This window comes from Brugia malayi (assembly GCF_000002995.4).
Source record: "Brugia malayi strain FR3 genome assembly, contig: Bm_v4_Chr2_contig_001, whole genome shotgun sequence".
In the NCBI taxonomy this organism is placed as follows: domain Eukaryota; kingdom Metazoa; phylum Nematoda; class Chromadorea; order Rhabditida; family Onchocercidae; genus Brugia; species Brugia malayi.
Genome location: NW_025062476.1, coordinates 6,142,479 through 6,160,132, shown reverse-complemented (window position 1 = coordinate 6,160,132; position 17,654 = coordinate 6,142,479). Strand labels below are relative to the sequence as shown.

Sequence of the window (17,654 nt, the reverse complement as noted above, 5' to 3'; positions counted from 1 at the left end):
CTCTGTATCTTTCAGTTTTCACTGTTGTTCATGTTGTATATGCAATTGTTATTTATTACTGCGAATTTAAAAATTGATCTCAGCTATTCTTGATCATTATTGAGCAACGGTATCATATGTTTGTAGTACTGTGTGAGAAAATAATTGAAAGTTTACTGAGTCGAAGTACTGTAGAACTGGATTAGTTTATTGGAAAAATTTAAAAACAGTTGAAAGTGAGAGTCAGAATCGCTGTCAAGGATTTTTGAAAATTGACTGCTTAAAATATAACTTAAAGTTTCGAAATATAACATATTCAGTGAACTTTTATGGCGCGACTTTTAGTTTAAATTTTGCCTTGACTTTTGCTAAAACATCATGAAAGTTATTTAAAATCCATTTTTTTAACTCGTAATTAGAATGATTGGATACTAGCGCTTTGTTTAGTTTATTCTATCAGTTAAACGAGATAATAAAGTGTTGCTTTGACAGGAGCTTGCTTTTTTAGTACCAATAAATGGAACATGGATTTTTAATGATGGTATTAAGTTTTGGAGAAGTGTCACGTTCGTGTGATCCTTGCAAAAGGAACCTCAGTGTGTGAGTGAACGATTTTGCGTTTCATGAATCAGCATCAGGAATGTCCGGAGTAAACAATTTTGCATTTTCATGTCAATCATCCTGAGAGTCATGCTTGAAAAGATGCTAACAGTTGGCCGATACTGAATAATGGGATTTAATTATTGCTGAACAAAAAGGTTTGAAATGGGGCGATGTGGTCCACTTCGCATTCAGTATTGAATATTGGGTATCAAAGTTTCTTGTTAGCAACGAACTTACGGATTAGAGAAAACACATCGATGCTGTTTTACTGCACAGTAAAAATCCAACAATCCGGTTCATGATCTATTCAGCATGGAAAGACAACGGAAGTCCATCTATCGTTAATTTCCAAAGGATTAAAATTTATCGTTCTATTACATTTTCGTTATCAAGGTACAGCTTGATTATGGGTAAAATGATGATAGGATAAAAAAAAAAAAAAAAAACAGCAAAAGTATCCACGTGGGTGGAAGTCATAAAATGTGATCTTTGCTATTTCTTTTTTCCATTTTTCTTCGTGGAGGTACAATATTTATTTTACAGCCATCATTCAACTAATCAACATTTGTTTGCATTCTTTGGCAGCTATAAATACAGCTAACAAGATGATACATTTAACTTATAAATAGCAATCAAAGGTTGTCAATTGTAGATGAGCTGTCGTTTCACATTTTCCAGTCCATAGGTGTTGTTAATCATTTCCGTTTATGATTCCGGTCATATCTCTTAACAGTACAGTTAAATGATCATTATCTTAATAGATCATAATGGTTCTTCCTTTTTGAATATTCTGGACACAAATATAATTCTGCAAAATTGTCACTAATTCAAATTAATCCTATTATACCGACCGTATCAGTATTTATAGTTCAAAAGCTTCCAATAGGGAAAACTATGTGGAGAAGTTGCTGAATATAACGCTTCTCGTCTTTAGCATCCTACCGTGTTGAAGGAGATTCTTCGGAATAAAGCAGATTGTTCTCGAATATGGTTAAACTTCTTCAATCAAAAAAAAAAAAAAAGATTTTTTGAGTATCTCATTTAAAATAAAACTACATTTCTAAATATGTTTACAAATAGATGTATGTATTTTGCTATTATATATATATATATATATATATATATGTAATATGAATAATATCATTGTTAGCATACATGTGGATGTAATGTGAAACGATGGGAAATTCTTTATTTTGCGAGTTTTGTTAAAAAAGGCCAAGAATCAAAGAGATTATTTTAAGTATCTATGTGATACACATTATGTACAATGCTAATCTTTTTGATCGTTGATCGCCTCTCACAAAACTGAATGTGTCCAATGTATCCAATGTATACTGTTGTTTTTTTTTTTTTCAGCCACAAATCCTCTTTAAATAATTTGTTTCCTTTTTTCCAAATGTTTAAAAAATCCCAAATTTAAGATTTATACAAATTTATAAGTGTTTGTCAAAAATGCATAAATAACTGTCTATTTTTCCATTAAATTCTTATTGTTGAGCATAATTATGCTCCTTTACTCGAAGTAGGTTTAAATATTGGAGTAACTGCAGAATAAATGAAACCTTCTTGAAGTAAGTTTGAATATTTTTTGTAAATTTTTTCCGACTCAAATTATTGACAGTTTAAACAAAAGTTTCTCGGTGATCAACAGTCTTTCACAACTACTCATTTCATTTGCAATATGGATTTTCCTAAGCTCAAATGATCCATTAATAATGCAATCGTTATTTATTATTATTATTTTCAAAGAAAATTTCGAAATACCAAATCATTAAAAATTTCTATGGTTTGAGAAATATTCGGACTAAACATTTTTGATGAACTCAATTTCTGAAAATAAGATATTGATTACCAAATGAAATAACTTTGTTTTTTATTGCCGATGTTTTAGCGAAATGTGTTTTTGATATGTAATGTTTAATATTCCCTTAGTCGCGGGTAATTTTCGGCACAAAAAAATCAAAGTTGCTTTCATCTTTAATTTGGTTGGTTCATTTACAAAAAAAAAAAAATCGTTTTAGACTGTGAAAGTGTGTATCCATGGATTCGTTAATAAATAGTTCATATGCACTCAGTCATCCGGTCCTCAAACCAGAAGCATGGCAAAGTATTGTGTTTTCTTGTGATGTTCGGTTTAGACTTGTACAGATGACAGTTTAATTTATTGTTTAAATCTTATGCTTCTTCACACTTCATACTACTCACGTAGTTTTTTCTGATACTGTAAGCACAAGAAACGAATACTTTTAAACGGTACAATTCATACTACACGTAGCTTACATATATGTTACGCAAGCAAAAACTAACATTCAAGCGTACAGAGCAATTTAATTAGATAAAGTTTCACGCGAAACTAAGAAACAGGTGAAAATTAGAAATGAAATATCATTTTAAACTCTGAATAATAAATTGAATTACAGCATGGGGTATTGGTATGGTAATTGTGACGATCTCAGCATTTGCTTCACCATCATGCATTCTGTTTGTACCATTACTAAATAAAAAGCTTTACGAACGTGTTATGACATTTCTGGTTGCTGTCGGTATTGGTGCACTTTCTGGCTCAGTCGTTTTTATTATGATACCGCATGCAAGTTTCTATGCAAACGGTCTAATTAATAAATAAATAATAAATTTATTAATAAAAAGAAAAATAATGTAGCAGAATTTCTATTCAGATTTCAATAATTTAGCTTCAAATTTGCCAGAATCTTTTAAAATTAAAAGTTTTATTGAAAAATTGATATAAGCAGGCATTTTCAGGCTTTCGAGGTACCAGAAAGAGAAGGCTTGATAAAATCGTTAATCATCCTCGGATCTTTGTATGCATTTTTTGCCGTTGATAGAATACTCAAATTTGCAATGGAAATAAAACGAGTTTGTTTTCAACCTTTCCATTTGCTTTCAAAAATTAGAATTTGTTTATTCACTTGAACATTTTTACTTAGTTATCATAAAATTTCTCAATTTTCTGCTCAATTAGCAAATTCTTTTACAAAGACAATTTTTATTTTTTTAAATCCTTTTTACATTACTTTTTTTTCATACCTTTTATGTATTTTGACGAAATATTGGTAAACTTTTTTACAAGTGAAAATGATATTATAGCAGCGAAAGTCACGGGAACTGATGAAGACTGACAAAACCAACAAAAGGGATCTCGAGATGACACTTCCCAAACCAGGAAGTCATAAAAATTTTCATAATAAAGATGAAATTGAACAAATTCAGGTTCCTTTCTGCTTGAAAATAAGATTTTATAATTTATATTGCTTTAGTTACATGAATTAATCAACCCAGGAATTAAATTATTTTCTTTAGAAATTCCAAGACAATAATTGAAATGAATTTTAGGCTGAAATAGAAAGTGCAGCAGTTAATTCAGCCATCACAAGAACGGTACTATTTGCTTTATAACAATCGCATGCGAGCATTTCAGCAATTTCGTAAATAAAATATTGTAAGATAACTCATTTTTAAATAAGATTTTTTTTCAGTCATTGCAATGAATAACAAAGTTAACGTCTTTTCAGTTTTCAACACGTAAAAAAGTTCCCGTAATTATGCATGTGGAAGACACAAGGGGTGACACAGACAATAATAACTCCTTGCAAGTGCCACAACCGATCGCTACCATTTATTCCACTTCTCCAACACTTTCTCAAAGACGGAGGAATCAAGTGAAGTTTAAATATCTTATATTTCTTTTCAAACCGTTGTTTCTCAGAGTTTTCGAAATGGGCGATGTTTTATTGGAAAATAGGTGGTAATGAAAAGTATATTGCAATTTTAAGGTGAGAGAAGGAGATAAAATAAGCGTATCTGTAGCTGTGGTTGAGCAGATTGAAGTTCGACCAGAAACATTGGAAATCTCCAGTATCGCTTACATGATCTTGTTTGGCTCCTCAGCTAATAACTTCGTTGACGGAATGAGTAATGGGGTTGCTTTCGCGGATTCTTTGGGTCGTGGCCTCAGTATTGGCATTGCATGTATTGCGCAACAATTTCCGCAAGAATTAGGTAGATTTTTGACTGTTCTAACTCATATTTTAATATGATGACAGCTACTGAACTCTATATGCTTTTTTCAGTAGATGCTTCTTCATAGAGCTCATCAATCATTGCAACTTTATGACTTTAAAACAATTGAAGCTTGTTATTATCAAATTATGTTTTATCCATTTTTAAAGCTTACTTTCAGGTACTCTTGCTATTTTAGTTCAATCAGGACTGGGTCTTAAGAAAACATTACTATTGAATTTAATACCTGGTGGCTTGAGTTATCTTGGATTCACCATCGGAGCACTATTGGATGATTATAGCGAATGCGCTGATACATTCGTTTTTGCTGTTTCATCCGGAATGTATCTTTATGTTTTCTTGGGCACCTTGGTTAGTTTTCCTACTTGATAATGATAATGATAATAATGATAATTGTTCAGTTATCATTCTGCATATTTCATACCTCTCGTTAGTTCATATTTCAACGAGATACATTGAATAATATTAGAATTTATTTTTCAAAATTGGGAATAATGTGGAAATGGACGAAATATGAGAATTGCTGTAAGGACAGATATTTCTTGGACAGGATAGTGAGCGTATTTACTGCTGTACATTAATATTTTGTGAAAGAATCTCAAGAGTTATTTTTTTTCGTTTTTTTCCGGTCTTATGTTTATCAACTTTTGATAAACATAAGTTCCGTAATAGATTCTTGTTTCCTCATTCGTAAATAAGCAACGATTGTTTTTATCGCTAAAATTGAGAAATTAGGGTCTTTTTTCTAGTTTTACAAAAATATATGAGAAAAAACAGCACTCAAAGACTATTCAGAGAAATCTATATTCTTGTAATTTAGATCAATAATGTTGTTTCAGATTCCAGAAATGCGTGAAGCAACTACTGAATTAATCAATAATAACTATCACGAAAGTATAATTGTTACTGTGTTGCAAAGTATAGGTCTCCTACTCGGCCTCTCTTTCATCTATTTTATGTCATTGTATGCTGATAAAATACAATTCTGATTCTCACTAATGCAGCATACCGAAATATAATTATGATCTGTATGAAGTTTATAAAACGATATTCTGTGTCTACTTTCATGGATCCAAGGTCAGCAAAACAAAGATTCATTCCCCATATAAGATCAGATTTAAACACCCTTCTTCAGTCATGTTAATATCAACTAGAACAATAAACTAAAACATATAAAACAGTTCATATCACTTTTTTAAGGCGAATGTTCAGTCCTTCCTCTTCTCTCCGCTTCGTTTCGTTATCGATTCTTTCCAAAAAAGCGGAGAAAAGCAGGATGAATCCCATTACGGAAAATGGATCAATGTTCTCTGAAATTTAAAGGACACCAGGAAGTTTAAAAGGAAATTGAAATCGTTTGAAAATTGGAATCTTTCACGTCAAAGCCAGTTGAAGTGGATTTTTATCAAGATAAATCTGGAAATGAATTTTCTGATTAAGTAATGATCTGATGCACATTCCAGCACTTTATTCTGTGTGAATTTTAAACAATTAATTATTCACGATGATAAAAGGTAAGAAATATTCCGGAGCAAATTTAGAACGACAGATATAAATTACTGAAAGAAGGTAACTTACAATTAGAATTTTTCTTAATCGACACGTGAAAATTATGGTAGATGAATAAAGACATATACAAACCAATTAGGAAAATGGAAAAACAAACAAAACAGAATATGTTTTAGATGGTAGTAGCATTAAATTCAGTTTCAACAATACTTCGATTCAGTATGACCAAGTTTTCATGACCAGAAGAATCATTTTTTGCCTTGAAATCTCTTATAGCTGATTCATCTTCAATCTGCAGTAATACTTCAAATGACAATTATTTTGAAATGATTAACTCCAAACCTCGCTACCCTACAGTTTTTTTAAGGAATTAAGACAGGTGTGAAGCAGAAAAACTGACCATAAATGATAATACTCAATCAATATTCTTAGAAAAAGAAAGACGAATAAAAAAGTGAAGTACATTTAATAATAAGAAATTATAAGTACATTTAATAATAAAAACATTTTAATTAATAAAAAAAACTAACCTCAATACTGTGATAATAATCATCGTAACCATCATTTCCTGATTGCATATAATTCAGCGTCTCTCCAGAATTTCTCTGTTGTTCTGGTGTTTCAAAATTACGAAAGGCATTTCCTATTTTGACATTTGATTTTTCATTTTGCGGATAAAATGGTATGGCATTCAATGGCCTTCTACCAGTAGTAAAGAATTCCTTGATCTTTTCCAGAAATGAAAAGAATTGGCCAGCAGGATTACTGAATGAATTAGGACTGTTGCTGCCAAACTATAAAGATTTTATGTTACTTATAAAATAATTTCACATTTTATAAACATATCACTATCATACCACTATTAATCTATCAGTGGTATAAAAACAGAAATCCGATATATATTTGAAATGAATAATGCTTCAAACATTAACATTCGATAATTAAAGAGTAAAACTATGAAAAATAGATGCAGAAATTTTAGATCTTAAAAAAAAAAAAAAAAAAAAAAAAACAAAATGTCATCCTTCTATCCCTTTCTCACGAATTTCACTTAAAGGATACAAAGTTGAAAGCACTTACACTCAAAAAATTTCTAAGATCCACTCCTTCAGCTTCATTAATGCCAATACTTGAATCGGCACCTATCCTTTTTCCAGCAAGCAAGGCTCCTTGTCGTGCTAAAGAAATATATTAGTACTTTCATTCCAAAAACTAGAAAGTTAAATAACCTCAGCAATTAATAGATAACCTTTGGTATAAAATCGACCATCACCGACTGTTACATCCAATCCACGATCACCCCCAAATCCCAAAATGTTCGCTGCCTGATTGAAAATAAATTTCAGATCACCACGCTTATTTTGTCCTAATGAAAATGAACCCAAATCGATTTGACTTACCACTGAAAATTTAGTTAATTTCCTTCATTATCACTATCGAATCCACTGAAAATAAAATAAAACACCAACACGGTTGGTTGACACATTCACTAAAGCTAACAAGTTTATTGCATTATTTAGCACAGACGTCTCGTTAGCATATGCGATTCGAATGTCTCAAAGTCTTTTCAAATCTCCTCGAGTCCCTTGGAATACTCATCGATTCCACCAAAGCATTACCGTCCTTTACATCACAGATTTCATCCGTAACAAAGTTCCTAGATCATCTGACTGCTTCAATTTCAGAAACGGGTAAGAATTTTCTATGTCATTTTAAATAGATGCAATCATATGCGTAAAAAAAAATCGAATTAGTGGAGAATATTAGACTTACCAATAGGAATTCCCTGATTAATTAAGAGAATGATTATGAGCAAAAGTGACATCACGTATTTTCGGAATGTTACATGTTCAAAGATCACTTCGATTAACACAGGAAAGATGACTAAACTGCTAAAATCGGTCAAATTATTCGAGCTTAAGATTATGATGTGACCATGGAATGATAAAAACTTTGACAATTGTGATCAGTCACATATTAAGTTATATGGTAAATAATGTTCTGACAGAACTTTTATGAGTAAAATAAGCTACATAAAGAATGAGCACTCCATGAAATAAAATGAAAATCCTAAAAATTTTAATGGATGAACATCATCCTGAGAAATGACTAAACGGTGTGCTAAAATCGAAGTAGATCTAGCTGGAATTACCGACGGAATTACCAGTTCCCATTAAAATTCTCTTATGAACAGGTTTACTAGTCAATAGCACGACAAATGAACAGGTTTATTTAAAGCCTCTAACAGTAGTGGATCTTCCTCTGTTAACCCACTGCATTATCTTAAATAGATCTACAAAATCAAACTCTCGCAAACAACAAAAATCTTGTAATGATGTATTGTTCAAACTGCTAATACTCACTTTGCTATCTTGCAAACATGTGTTTTCATAACCTAAGTAACTTTATGGTCATGAATCTTGATGTTTTATCAGATCCAACGGTGGTAATGCTTTCAAAAAATTAAGATATCTCTTTGTCTTAATTTTATGAGGAAGCCATCCTAAGAGTTTATTATATTGGACCCGAAATATAAAGACAAAAATGAAAGTTTTTTGCTCTTCTCTATTCATCTTTATTCCTCAGTTCACTTTTTTTTTTATCTAACTTTTCCGTTTTTTATCATTTCCAATAGCACTGAGATTTGAAATAATTTAGCACTAACTTGAAAATATAAACATTTTAGCATTTCAGAACTTCATCTATAAGACATCATAATTATACATCGGAAGTAAGGAACAAAAGCACACGAAATAAATAACAAGAGGCATGAAGAGATCTCGGCACATATTACGTAACCCGAAAAAGTGGCAAGACAAAAAGTAGTGTATAATACCACTGCTCTTCCAACATTACCAAGTGCTCCTCCAACATTAAGGCAACAATTAAAAAAAGAATTAGCAAATGTGAAATTAAAAAGTGATTTCAACAGAAAAGACATTAAAAAATGACGAGAATCGATAAACAATAAAACAGCTTTCACGTTTAAATACAAGTTTGTTGCAAAGAACAAAAAAGCTAAGAATGATTCTCATGTTCGTTTGTAGACAGGTATAGGAATGCGACTTCCACATGTAGGCCTTAGTGTCAAAGTAGGTAAGCGAGATCCACCATTGCGGTCCTTAAAAATTAAGTTTTTATAGCTACTTGAGTTTTTTAAGTTTTTTATAGCTCTCGGTGAAAGCATCAACTAAAAGTGAGTGAAATCACAAACATCACGCATTTGGTGGGACTCTCATGAAATTCAATTTGATCAAATCGATAAAAACGAAACAGTGGGAATATGCTATGCTTCAGAAACTTCAAACCGTGACGATTTCTCAATTCACTCCATAGAAGCCCAATTGAGGAAACCAGCAAATTTGATAATGAATTAAACAGAAAGTTTAATGATTGTCGCCCCGAAATCCAGTAATGCGACCATAAGAAAAATGGTAAGAGAGAGATTAATCAACACAAAATCACTAACCAATGGATTTCTGACGCTGGCTGTACCAAACTGCTTTATTTCACGACTAGCAGACTGCAATGGAACTGATTCTTCTGTAATTGCAGTTCCTGAAGTTAATAAAACGTGAAAGCATTCCCAATAAAAAATTGAAAAACAAATAAGATTGCAATTTGAGCTAACCCAAAACTCTAGACATTGCCTACTTTTCTCATCTACAATATATGTTTCGTTCCTCCTCAGTGAATTGTCGGGATCACTAGAACTGCCTGATAGAACGTCCACTCCTTCTGAAGCATCAAAAAATATGTCTTTTTCGCTTGAACTATTCTTTTCATGACTTCTAGTTGTATTAGTTTCCTGTACGTGAATACCTGTAACAATATTACGAATAAATAATGATGGTGAATTTAACAAAAAGTAGCCTATAAAAGCTATAAAAGTTAAAGAATTTTATTTACAGCACAACTAAACATAATGTGAACTAAAATGTAAATTGATAGAATATAAATGCAATAAACTGGAGTACCAGAATATTTTACAATGGCTTTTGATACAGAGTAAAGCATTTTGTTGATATCATTATTTTCTAACATTTTAGTTTGGTTGAAGCAGTCGAAAATACAAAATGCGCCGATTGATTTCCAACTGCAGACACTGTCGCACTATTAAATTTTGACTTTGAAATCACTCTATGAGGCACTTTTTTTGTGGTCTTAATATTACATTTTGAGTCCTGGAAAAAAGTTTCAACATTTAATTCACCTTTAAGCCAGTAAGTAAAGTACAAATGAAATTTTTAAAAACATGATTTTGTTGAGCTTCTTCCTATTAGCTTGTGTGTTCTATATGCATGTTAAGATTCCCTTTGTTTTTGTTTTCTTATACATTTTCCTAGGTTTCGTTGAGCGTCTTTTGTGATAATTTTTGCTCTGCTAAGTGCTCTCTTTAAACAAAAAAAAAAGAAAAAAAGAAAGAAAAAACTTCTAGTGTGGACACTACAATATGCTAAAATTGCATCTGTAATTTAAAAAAAAAAAACAGTGAAAAAAGACTGCCATTTTACTAATTCAGTAAATAAACAGCCACAATTCGGGAAATTACTATATAGGTTATATTTATTAAAACGTCATATTTACTGACTTAACTGAACTGAAATTTATACAATAACTTGCAAGAAGAATAAAGGGTAAATACTTCGATCTATTTTAACAAATGAGAAATAGCTTACAATGAAACAATCACTGATACTGATTAATATCAGTGATTGTTTCATTGTAAATATCAGTGGAAAATCAAAAGTTTAGGAAACAACCAAAACCAATACCACATAAAAACGCTTGAGCTTTAATTGGTAAAGGTTGAAGTCTTGAAATATCTGCAATAAATTAATGTCCAGTCAGTTACTACTATCACACTTACCATCCTTGCATCAGCATTGAGCGATTTGTGGCTTCCGACTTTTGAAGGAGCTATTATTGAGCATGTTCTCTGATGTAACTGTAGAATTGAAGCAGAAGCATTTAGTCCAAATTCTTGTATCAGACTTTCACAGTTCTGACGAACCTAACAAACTTCTAATAAATAAAGAAATCATCAAAGTTAAATTCTGGATTTACACAAAATTTCTTCTCGCATTATTCAGAAACTTACGAAGTCCAACACTATAATAATCAAACTCAAATGAAGTATTATGAAAACCTTTGTCGATTTATTAATATCATGCATGATTTCACCGCAGTAATCATTCACCACATTCTCGCCAGCAATTCTCATGATGGCTCCAATTGCTGCAAACGACGCTTCACGACTATCTGGATCCGCATCAAAGGATAGCTTAAAATAGAACAAACTCTGGTTTCAGTATTACTTCTCGAATTTTATCATTAGTGAAATCGATCACTATCTTAACACAGAAATGATATAAGTAATTCTACAATCTTCGTACTAAACGCTAGATCTTTTCGGGTGCAGCAATTTTCCATCATCGTCACTAATTAAATTGCTATGTAATACATTTATGTCATATTAATCTTTACTGAGATTTTCTTTTTCTTTTCTTCCTTAATATAACAAAAAATCGTCTTTAAAATTACCTTAGTAAGTGCTGGTGCAAGCCTCTGCGTTACACAGTCCAACGGTAAAGTATGCATATTGTGTTGACGCAATAATCTTGAGAGGAAGAGAGCAGTTTGTGTCTTTATCTGTGGATTAGGCTTTTGCAATGCAATCCTCACAACCTCGATATATGTAGAAAGAGGAGTCTGAGAATTTATTTAGGTAGAGAACATATTTCTGAGAAACATTCACTGATCAATCTCCTACAACAGTTTTAATTTCTTCAGCTGTGTACTAAACAACAAAATTTTTATATACTTAAGAAATTCAACTCACAAATAAAGCAAGGACATCAGAAAGTACAATTAATGGCTGACGAAGAATTAATTTCTTCTCTTTGAATTTTTCGAAAACAGAAACATAAATCTGAAAAGATTATTTAGACAGCAATGCAGTAAATGGATATGCTAAGAATCAGCGTAATTAAATCAAAAAAATTTGTTGCTAAGATAATACTTGCAAAATTTTCGACAGATTAAGTCACATTTTTACTTTATTCCCGAAATAACTTAGTGGATAAACCTTCTTAAATTAGTTGCTTAACTTGTTAGATAAAGAAAACATACTTTTGGTATGAATATAGCGAATTTATAACGCAAGCCATTTGCAAAACCTGTTATGCACTTCGCTGCAACTGCAGCTACATTAATATTCGTATCTTTCTCGAGTAACTGAAAAGAGTAGAAGTATCTAAAAAGAGCAAAAGAGCAGGCAATAATGGAAAAACGAATTCAGTTCATGCAGGAAGTGAAATTTTGGAGTATTTACCTTACACAGGATTCCAATCAACTCTGAATGATCTTCATCAGGGCAAAGTCGCGGATTGTTCTCCAGAATATTATACAGCATCTAAAAATTTCAAACAGTGCAGTTATTTTCAGTCTAGGCTAAATTTTAAGTTAGTATTCCGCATAAACCATCTTCTCTTTCTTAGGAATGCGAAGTCTCAAAATCTACCTCCAAAGTTGCTTTCCTATCGATCCATTTTTTTGATGCCAACTTTAACTGTATATCATGTGGGATTTTATCACTGATTTTTGTTTCAGTCAGCAATTCCCAGGAGCTAAGCGCTGCGTTAGACTGGACTAAACCACCAACTGATTCTTTATGACATTCCTAAATTTTCAAAGAGATATAAAACTTGTAAGAATACAATCTAGAATTGACGATGGTAGCAAAAGCGACTTTCTTGTCGCCAGCTATTATAAAAAAAAAAAGAGATCATAATTGAAATAATTTCCCTTTATCTTTGTGACACATATCAATTTTGGCAAAAATAAAACAAACAAAATTTTTAATCTCTATATCAGTTAAAATGAACCATATTTCCGCTCAGAGAACAAGATTCCAAAGCGATATCCGTTCCGATTCGTGCCTGCCTATATTCTTCAAAATCCTTCTCGGCTTTTTCCGAGTACTCGATTATTTTCTTTGATTTCGTTTTGTCACAGAATACATCATCGGCGATAGAAGCTGCTACTTTTTCTTTAACTAATCGCAAAATAGCGCCAAAAACCATGCAGCTTCCCTCACGGACATCTGGATCACTATCTTTGCTGTGCTAGAAAAAACTCAATTTATGTGTCGAACAATGCAAAAGGAAATATTTTTTTTTTTTTTTTACTTAATTAACAAGCAAGATTAGAGAAAAGAAAATTTTACTTTAACAAGATATGGTGCAATACTTCTGATAAACGCTATAGGTACAGCACTTCGTTGATAGTGACATAGGATACAATAAATCCACTGATCTATATTTGCTTTCACAGTGGGATTTGCGGTTTTTTCCAAAGCTTCACATATGGGACTAGAAAGCATTGTGGCATCACACTGAAAAAGATATAAAGCTTAAGGTAGCCAAAATAATTGGCTAAAAAGTGATAACAATAAATAAATAGTTCTCGAATGTAAACATACGTATTCAGCAATAAGTGATAAGCAATCCACAACAGCTTCCTTAACTGATGCCTTCTTTTCTTTAAATTTCTCCAATACATGGAGAAGGACCTGTAACTAAAACTTTGATTTCTCTTAATAACTCAAAGCTTTCACAAGAATATAAAAGCCCTGTTAAAACAATTTCGAATTAAGAAATTGAGACCATAGGTATATATTTCATAAAATTTTTTCGTAATCCTTTAACAAATGCTGCTAGTGCTCGCAATGCCAGTGTTACAACGACAATATTTGAATCTTTGGATATGATCTGAAAAGAAATTTGCTCTAAATAAAAATAAAGCACGTAAAATTACTAATTCAAATTTAAAAAGTATATTTCAATTTTATCCTCCATAGAGACGAAGTAGTCCTTTTTGTCCAATTGGCTTGAATGCTGCTAAAAAGTTAATCAACAAAAAAGCCATTCATGACAACAACTACAGTTAATAAGCAACAAATGTTCGACAACTTCATTTATTAAGCAGACAGTTGGAGCCATTCCAACTCTATTTAACGAGAGAGGAACGTAGCCTGCACGAGAATCAAACATTCGAAGTTACCAACCATTTTTAACTCGGCAAGAATTTCACTGTACTTTATTTTGGGATCAATGTGTGGGTAATGCGATAAGTTATCAATGAGTGCTGAGAGCACATCTCGTCTTTCGATCCAGTTGGTTGATCGAACAGTTTCGAAGAAACCAATGGGCAAATGCTCTTTTACATCCACTCCATCCATCTTCCTCATCTTTAATATGATCTGATGCCATTGATAATAAACTGCTTTCAACGAGAATTATCACTGATACCAGTCAACCCTCCCACATACAAATCCCCCTCCTCTTACCTGCACCTGGCCATGGCCACAGACAATGACAAGCACATGCAGCGACAACACTGACTCACCACCCGATTACAGAGTACCACAGTTCAGTGCTCCTCTCTAACTCTGGCCAACTCGCACAGACCTTCGCATTTGATGAATTCCTCAGCGAGTACTCTCTTATTTCCTCTCACTCTCTATCACATTTCAAATGTTACTATTTAACAGTCTTCTTAATCTACGCCACGACTCTTTTCTGATTTCTCATATGTCCCCTTCAGCCTCATATCACTTGCCAGAACTTTTGACACAGCCTAATTTGCTTATCATCTCTCTCTCTCTCTCTCCCTGAAGCTCGGCCGGTTTTCCGGTGTTGATAAAATACAACATTCTCATGCATCGTACAACAGACAGCAGCAAAAAGATAACTCATTGTGCATCTCCAAAATCAACAAAGAGTAGCCGACAGATAGATTCCACTATTGAAGAGATGTTTGTGGGATACAACACATTAACGTTTCAAACTCAGTAACTAACTACTAATTAAATACGCTGTCCATTCCTGATTATCACTATCACACAATCTAATAAAGACAAGGTAGAATGATAATTAGTCTGATCTTTCAACGTCCACTTCACTACTGTTGTCAGTCCCTTGTTTATAACTCTTCGTCATTGTGACCCTGTCTTTCCCCTTCCAGAAATTTGCATTCGAATAAAAGAAGTAAGCGACGAAGAGTAGATGTTGTGATGCAAACCGAGTTAAAACCACTGGAAAGGGACAGTTCACGAACTGCATCTTAGCGATTTTATGCTTCTCCACCTCTTCCTTCCCGTCTTCGTGTCATCCCACTTTTTCCTCTCTCTTCCATAGCTGTCTTTCAGTTCCAAAAAAATCTCTATTAAAACATCACACAGCACCCATTTCTGAAATATCTGATCAGATCACTTTTCAAACAAAACTGTTTACCATTCGAGGAATTTTTCTCCCTAGTTCTTATTTGTATAAGTGACCAGAATTTGGTGTACGTCGAACTCACTTGCTTCTCACGCACGTCTTGTATTGTTATTATAACCATCAGAGTGAATAATAGGCATCTAAGTGATTGTATGTTGTTGGACACCTTCAAATGGTAGTGTAATATACGTCAAATACGTTCCAGTATCAGCTTTCAGATGGAGATTCAGGATGTCAGTTGTTCATTCATATGCTCTAGTCCACCTGTCAGTTTTCTTCTTCGGCATTTTCAGCAAGTTGTTATTAACTGATCAATTCGCGGAAATATCTTCTTCCTGTGACTGAAATCTCGAAGAATATATTTTATTATACTTTGATATTACTTACCACTATATTGACGTAGAATATGACTCAAACTGGTAATTTCATTTTCGAACCATAAACGGAAAGAAGCAAATGACGCCAAAAAAAAAAAGGAAGAATAATTCAGAAAGAAACTTTTGATGCCTTTTTTTAAAATAGTCGTGTCATTTTTCCTTCAAACTATTTCATTTTCTTTTTTTTTCTGCAATGTCGACTTCTTCAAATAACATAAAGTTTTCCCTACTTTTCTTAAAATTGCTTCTGTTCATTTTAAGTTTCAGTGTATTCTATGCCATAAACAAAATTTTTTCCAATTCAAATTTTTTTCAAAAAATATCCAATTCAAAAATATCTGAAATTTCGTTTCAATTCCTGATATAAAAGCCTAGCTGTGCACTTTTTGTTTTATTAAGTCCGCATGTTTCCTTCTGATGACATTTCTCGCGCTTTTCTGTCATGTGGATAGGCATAATAATTCATTACTATATTTAATAACAATTGTGAAACTAGAAGTGTTGCAAATGTTGGAAATTATTTCGAAAATATGGAAGAATAAAAACTGGAAGGAAAATTTAAAAAAAAAAAAAAAAAAAAACCATGAAAGAATGAAATATAGCGCATAAAAATGTAAGTGTTTCAGAACAGCGACCAAGATTTTGATGACATTAATCCATATTGTTACTCTTGAAATGAGAATTGTCTAGGACAAATGAGACTATGATTATGAATCTTATACTTCCATTTGGAGCTTATTTCGACATTCTACAAGTCTTCATTCATTCGAATGGTATTTCCAATTTATACAACATTTTCATAATTTTATTTTTGAAGTGCTAATTCATCCAGAACTCCCTGAGAAAACCTGTCTTCTCACCTTTTCATCCCTTCCTATAAGTTAAACTACAAAAGTAGTCCTTTTAACAAGTCCTTTTAACAAATGGGAACGTGAAATAAAGTATTGGAACTCTGGATAACAACTTTAGTTACTTAGATTCAATAAAAAAAAACAAATCAGACAGATATTTTAGAAAGGATTAAAGTTAGCGTTTTCACTGGCCATCAACATTTCATTATTTTACTTTACAACCATCTACAATCGTTGTTGTTAACTTATTTTTTATTTTATTTCTATTACTCTGATTTATTTTATTATTTAATGAAGTATCTTTATGAAATCAAAAAATTGAGATGAGAAATGACTGAATGAAGGAAATGGTGCAGCAGTGTTCATTTCTAGACACGAAGGTTAATTTCAATTGCAAATATCTTCTCTAGAAACTATTAGTGTTGGTTGCTGATAAGCGATTTTACTTTACAACCATCTACAATCGTTGTTGTTAACTTATTTTTATTTTTTAAGTAGCTAAAGAAAAGAAAAAGTAGGGGAAGATTATTAGTATTATTCGTTGAAATAGTAGAGCAGTATTATAAAGTTTTTCTTAACAGTATTTTCTTGATGTAACATGTCCATTTTCTAACTCTTCCCTGTCCTCCAATTTTAGAAATGTTGGGAATGAAACGAAAAAAAAAAAAATAATAATATGAAAGAATTTAGTGAAAGCTATTCGGTATGTCAATCTGTTAAGCACCAGATCGGTGGAAGCTAATTATGATTATCTTTGAGCGCCTGTTTTACAAAAAGGCGCAAGAAGTATCTATTTTATGAACTAAGACTTTGCTGATTCCTCTTTGAATAAGTTTTAAACTAATGGTTGGAACCAAATACTTCGTTATCATAAAATGTTATGAAGAGAAATAAATGCTATGTTATTCATCTATTAAAGGTTTGTTAAACAATAAACAAATCCAAACGTAATATGAGATGTCAGGAGAAATTGATACACTAGTGATTGACGTCTCTTCCGTCCAGCGTTT

General features: G+C 32.1%; 3 protein-coding genes across 3 annotated transcripts; 1 reads left to right on the top strand and 2 right to left on the bottom strand.

Annotated features, from left to right (window-relative positions):
• Positions 1-2,622: 2,622 nt before the first annotated feature.
• On the top strand, positions 2,623-5,612 carry Bma-zipt-16.1 (Uncharacterized protein; the record flags this gene model as incomplete). Its single annotated transcript, XM_043078599.1, has 9 exons — positions 2,623-2,689; positions 3,003-3,151; positions 3,346-3,459; positions 3,691-3,813; positions 3,937-3,981; positions 4,116-4,262; positions 4,377-4,602; positions 4,784-4,974; positions 5,463-5,612. 9 exons carry the CDS (start codon positions 2,623-2,625, stop codon positions 5,610-5,612), a joined length of 1,212 nt encoding a protein of 403 aa, XP_042934533.1.
• Positions 5,613-6,304: 692 nt separating this feature from the next.
• On the bottom strand, positions 6,305-7,957 carry Bm1688 (Uncharacterized protein; the record flags this gene model as incomplete). The annotated part of the gene is made up of 5 exons (XM_001899901.2): positions 6,305-6,424; positions 6,663-6,926; positions 7,213-7,310; positions 7,382-7,534; positions 7,906-7,957. The coding sequence occupies 5 exons, from the start codon at positions 7,955-7,957 to the stop codon at positions 6,305-6,307; spliced, it is 687 nt and encodes a 228-aa protein (XP_001899936.2).
• Positions 7,958-9,163: 1,206 nt separating this feature from the next.
• On the bottom strand, positions 9,164-14,383 carry Bm10408 (Uncharacterized protein; the record flags this gene model as incomplete). The annotated part of the gene is made up of 16 exons (XM_001899900.1): positions 9,164-9,253; positions 9,602-9,690; positions 9,787-9,954; positions 10,175-10,316; positions 11,003-11,146; positions 11,282-11,416; positions 11,677-11,844; positions 11,975-12,064; positions 12,265-12,369; positions 12,467-12,547; positions 12,656-12,814; positions 13,020-13,259; positions 13,361-13,528; positions 13,616-13,705; positions 13,800-13,904; positions 14,201-14,383. 16 exons carry the CDS (start codon positions 14,381-14,383, stop codon positions 9,164-9,166), a joined length of 2,157 nt encoding a protein of 718 aa, XP_001899935.1.
• Between the last annotated feature and the right edge of the window lie 3,271 nt (positions 14,384-17,654).